The sequence below is a fragment of the Hibiscus syriacus genome, unplaced genomic scaffold (genome assembly GCF_006381635.1).
Source record: "Hibiscus syriacus cultivar Baekdansim isolate YM2019G1 unplaced genomic scaffold, ASM638163v2 tig00110370_pilon, whole genome shotgun sequence".
NCBI classification, from domain to species: domain Eukaryota; kingdom Viridiplantae; phylum Streptophyta; class Magnoliopsida; order Malvales; family Malvaceae; genus Hibiscus; species Hibiscus syriacus.
In genome coordinates, this window is record NW_024062707.1 from 258117 (window position 1) to 263493 (window position 5377).

Genomic DNA, 5377 nt, shown 5'->3' on the forward strand with positions numbered 1-5377 from the left:
AAATATTGGAAATCAAAATAGAACAATTATTACCATAAAAAAAAACTGTAACAACTCTATTGACACAGGAAATGTTATGTTTTGTCATGATTTTATACGTGTAACAGCGAAATAATATATAAGGCTATTGATAATAATAAAAAAGCTTGAGAGTTTCAATGGCCAACATGTCTTCAGATACCTATATTTGAGTGAGTATTGAATACAAATATGTATATTTGATTTTCTAAATTTTTAAATATTCTAATTTTTTGTTTAAAAATTTAAGAAAGTGAAGAAAAATAAAATGTAGAAGCAACATTGTAAGGGATTATACATTACAATACAATAACTTCCTAATTAGTTAAAATGTAAATAAACAACAGCCTGGTTTTATTACAGGATTACCACATTTCTGCCATCAATCTCTTCTTCCCTTCCTGATAGAGAAGAAAAATACTATACAGCACAGCTATGCATATGGTAGAATATCGAGAGAGAAAAAAGGATAGCAGACAAGTCATCCAAGTCCAGAGACAACTACAGATCAAGTTAGACTGGTGGACAATAGACGGGGTCGACAACACAGCATGTTATGGTCCGATCCGGCCACAAGACCAAGTATTCCACTAGGCCACTGCCTTGAGTGTGTATTTGTTTTACCTGAGAATCATATTGTGGAAGTAGTCATGGTTACACTGGTATTAGATTCATTATTGATCAGTTTGACATGGAACAACGATTCAGATGTACTTACCCAGTTTGGGATAATCGCCACCTCCAATTAACGATTTGGTGGGACTGTGGATGCCTCTGTAGATAAGAGGAGCTCACGCTGATACCGTTTTCATCACCTATGAATTGCTCTGGATAACTTGAAGATGGCGGGGACCAAACCGGAACGACTACTCCATCCCTTTCTCTCCTACTACTGCTGCTAGATGATTCTGCTGTGGAATCCTCGGCATTTCTCAACCCCATTGGGAGGTTAAACGTGTTCTCGTTCTGTGCTGTTTCTGGGATCCCTTGGTTTAATGCGTCTCTTTGCGGTTCTCGATTTATATTTACAGTTCGTGGAACTTCACCTCTGCTTTCTTCTTCAGAAGTTCGAAGGGAGGAAGAAGGCTCTTCATGTTCGCCTCTTAAGATCGAAGAAGTCAAGCTAGGAACCATCTGATCCTGGTATCTCCGAGTTGTAGCTGGAGCATTGCTCCTTGCTGGTTCAAGGTTTTCCTCCATTTGTATGTCCTGTGGAAACGCAAACGGGGCTGACTCGGTCGAGTCTCCAAGGCCTTCCTCAGTTCCATTCTCAATTGCAGCTCTTGAAGCTGCTTCTAGTTGCCACATCTCTGAAAGTGCTTCTTCCAATCTAGATTTTGCAGCATCTATTCCTACAATAGGCAGAGGGTAATTCGACCCCAGCTCGATTCCAGCTGCCTGGAGTACAGATTCAGGAGCATTCCACGGATGGTGAATCCAATCAGTTGGAAGTCTTGCAAGCTCCGGAAGCCAACGTCTTACATATTCTCCATTCGGATCGAATTTGTAACCTTCAAACTGTAAAGAAAAAACTTTTAACTAGATGAGAATGCATACACTAAATTTCAAACACTTCATGAAAGAGAGCAAAAAACAATTACAGCCAAACCTGTGGATTATCGATACGGTCGAACTCGCGACCATCTGGAAGAGTACCGGATATATACTGCCAACCAAGAGCATCGCTTTCTAAATCTGCATCCAAAAGGGTATCCCAAAAATACTTCATACCCCATCTCCATGGAAGCTGTAGAACTTTGACAAAGAAACTCGATACAACAACTCGAATTCGATCATGTAGCCAACCAGTAGCCCATAACTCTCTCATGCCGGCATCCACTAATGGATAACCAGTTCTACCTTGCCTCCATGTCTTAAAATAACCTTCATTGACAACCCAAGGGAAGAACTTAAGATGCCCAAGAAGAGGTCTTTCATGGCTGTAAGGATGATTAAAACTCAAGTATCTCGAGTACTCTCTCAAACCAATTGATTTGAGGAATAAGTTTACACTCTCTTCACCAGCTTTGTTCCCTTCGTTAGCCCATAAAACCTGCTTCATTCGAACAAGATGAAAAACTTTCCGGACGCTAACCTCCCCGAAATGTAAATGGGGGGAAAGAAATGAGGTTGTTGCACTATCAACTTTTCTTCTGTTCTTTGAGTACTCAAGTAAAGGTCCATTAATGAACGTCGTCAAGGCCTTCTCAGCATTGCTCCATCCTGGTGACCATGCTCGAGCTAAAAGCGCATTGCTCCCCTTCTCCGATTCATCTTCGAACACCAATGGATCCATGGTGCAAGTTAACACATCACCTGAAAACAAAGAATGAGCAATAAACGTGTATAATTTCAACAAGGATATGACATTGTAGGATCTTTGGGAGATCATATCTCAACAAGCATATATGCATCCGACACAGAAAAGGAAAGGGTATTCAATGGAGAATAACCTGAAACTATTCTTTTAGGTGGAAGAAGTGGAGCTTCAGGGTCAAAAGGCATGCTGAGGCATTTTTCCCAGAAAGTAGAAAAAGTAGTGAAAGGGCAGCCATTATCATCGGTAACATCCCAAGGTTCATAAAGTAAATCTGCATTGAAAGATCTCACTGTTACACCATGGGCTGTCAATACTTCCTTTGCTCGATGATCTCTAACCAGAGATATAGGATCTGCAAACAAACAAACAAAAAACAGTAAATTTCCTCTTAAAAAATGTAAGAATATATCTCTCCACTGATGCAAGCCTAGTTAAAACTCAAATTATATATAGATAGATAATATCTTTTTGTATAGAAAACGGCTAATAAAGAAACTATAATGGAACTACTGGCAAGCTTGTTAATGGAGACTCCAGATTTACTCAAAAGCTTGATGCTGAATTTGAGCATGCTGAGAACCCAAAATTAGAGAGCAATCCTTCAATCAATCCAAACTATAAGAATCCATCTCTCAATTGATGCAAGTTATTATGCATAATTTTCCAAGAAAAAAAGATCAGGGAAAAGAAGCGGAAACTAACCATACAAGTGATTGAAGAAGAGGTGAGTAGCACCAGTGGATTTAACAACCTCGAGAAGAGATGAAACGCTATCAGATGATCTCTTAGTGATGAGACAAGTCCCAAGGCTCCTCAAGGAAGAATCCAGATGAGCCAAGCTGTTTTTAAGCCACCATCGTGAAACCCTTCCAGGTTGATAATGCCCTTCTTCTTCAGGTGCCCATATAAAAACAGCTAAAACAGGGCCTGCTCTAACACCAGCTAAAAGTGCTGGATTATCTTCAACTCTAAGATCCCTTCTAAACCAAACTATGCTACACATATCTCCCAACAACAACAAAAACCCAGATTTTATCTCCCCTTAACTGTGTACTACAGGGCTGGGAATTCTTGGTTTCTGGGTAAAAAACTGACCTTCCTTTGCTTTTTGTCAACAAAAATCGGTTTTAAGCATTACTAATGGAGGATAACAGTGAAAATGAGCATTTGTTCTATGATTGTTCTCTCCATTCTTTTAGTTAAATATCTTCTATTTATGAAACCTGAGTCAATAGGATTGGTTAATGGAACTGGGGGATACACAACAAAAATCATGGGCAATTTACAGCCACAACTTTGTTTTTCCTTCTAGATTTTCAATTTCCTGTTTATCCTTAGCGAGAAAATCGAAAATCCGCCCACCTCCACCACCATCACTCTAAATTCCTTGCCTTTATTTGTGTATCATATTATATGTAATTTCAGGATATTGAAAAGCCATTCTTGTATAAAAGAATATAAGCTTGAAAGATTCAACCATCTCATAATGAATCACGCAATCATATTATTTTATTTATAACATTAATTCAATTCTAAATTTTATTTATTAATTCTTTGAGGTATTAAGTGAATAATATTATGAAAGATTCATTAATGTATTTTAAATATAAAAGAGTACTATAAAATTTGTGATTTTTGTGATTAAAAGAGTACTATAAAATTTGAAATCAAACATATATTATCAATAACTAAAAAAATCCTAAATAAATAGTATTTTATGATTATTCTAATTTATTTAAAAATAAAGTAAATAATATTATTTAATATCGATTTTATTCGAATTGAATATAAATAATAAACGGATCACCCTTAACAGATTACTAAAATGACTTGTAATATTTAGTTGTGAAAAAGATGAAGCGAATGTATTGCATCCGATTCCATAAAAGAGATGAGCATGAATGATATTATCACCTCACCTTTGAGATTGAATTGGAAGCTTTAGAACCGGAAGGGGACAGGCAGCATGGCCAAATATTGGACCTTTTCTTCTTCTTCTTCATAAAAAGCTCAGATTCCATTCATGCTTTACTGTTTAAAGCGATTTTTTGATGCTCATCCCTTAACCTATGTCTATCCACATATCGAATCAGATTATGATTTAATTCTTTTATATAAAATTCAAAAATAAAAATACAATGCATAACTATATCAAACACATTCTTGTATCTAACCATTAATAGGAGATGTCGGGATAGTAGTTCATTTTTATTTCCTCTCATGTGTTTGTATGGTAGGTGCCACTGCCAGTAATAATTCTTGGAAAATCCGAAACATCCATTCCCCAATAATAATTCTTTGGTTTTGTCTCCGTCTCTCAATATGGTTTGATGAGATATTTATGCTCCTACTTTGTTGAATTTAGTTTAAAAGATTAAATTCGATTTCATCAATTTAAATATCCGTATCATTAGAATTTTAAAATTGAAATTTGGTAATTAAAACTACTTTAAACCTTTACTTGATTGGATTGCAACTTTATTTTTAAATATTTCTTGGAGTCCAATATTTTAAGACAAAGGAAAAGAATTCATTAAGTGTTAAAATTTAATTTGCTAAGAGGGGTGAATTGACTTTTTGAGTTTAAGGAGTAAGGAGTATAAAGATGAAATAATTTACATAAGGATCTATATTGGTTCGACTTCTCAACCAAGTCTTCATCTACTATCTAAGCTCCTCACTTAGGATTTTCTATCAAATTCACTAATTTATTTTTTCTTTTTCCAGGACAAAGAGATAACATTTACAACTCCCTAGCTTTTCAAATACTAAGCTAGAAAATCATCTTTACAAAAGGAATAAGAAGATGTAAACAAGGAAACCTCTTAAAGGAAGGTGCTTACAAAATCTAAGCTCACAAGAAAAAAATTAAAAGATTTGCAATGAGCTAAAAACACTAATATTTACAAGAGAAAGAAAAATAAGAATGAAAAGCTCTTCTCTTGTATTTGATTGCTTAGATATGTGTTGTTCAACATTCTTCAAGTGTCATCAACTTGTTTTTATATGTTAGAATGAGTTTGTGGTCGTTTCTAGCCG

General features: G+C 35.7%; 1 protein-coding gene across 2 annotated transcripts; it reads right to left on the reverse strand.

The window, feature by feature from the left end:
* Window positions 1-289: 289 nt before the first annotated feature.
* LOC120121316 (cryptochrome-1-like) lies at window positions 290-3620 on the reverse strand. 2 transcript variants are annotated; one of them, XM_039140704.1, is made up of 5 exons: window positions 3041-3619; window positions 2472-2690; window positions 1628-2334; window positions 737-1536; window positions 290-642 (listed from the first exon to the last, which is right to left on the reverse strand). In XM_039140704.1, exons 1-5 carry the CDS (start codon window positions 3339-3341, stop codon window positions 639-641), a joined length of 2031 nt encoding a protein of 676 aa, XP_038996635.1. In that variant the 5' UTR covers window positions 3342-3619; the 3' UTR covers window positions 290-638. The 2 variants fall into 2 exon arrangements, with proteins under 2 accessions (XP_038996635.1, XP_038996636.1); XM_039140705.1 differs by lacking the exon at window positions 290-642 and having other exon boundaries at window positions 733-1536; window positions 3041-3620.
* Between the last annotated feature and the right edge of the window lie 1757 nt (window positions 3621-5377).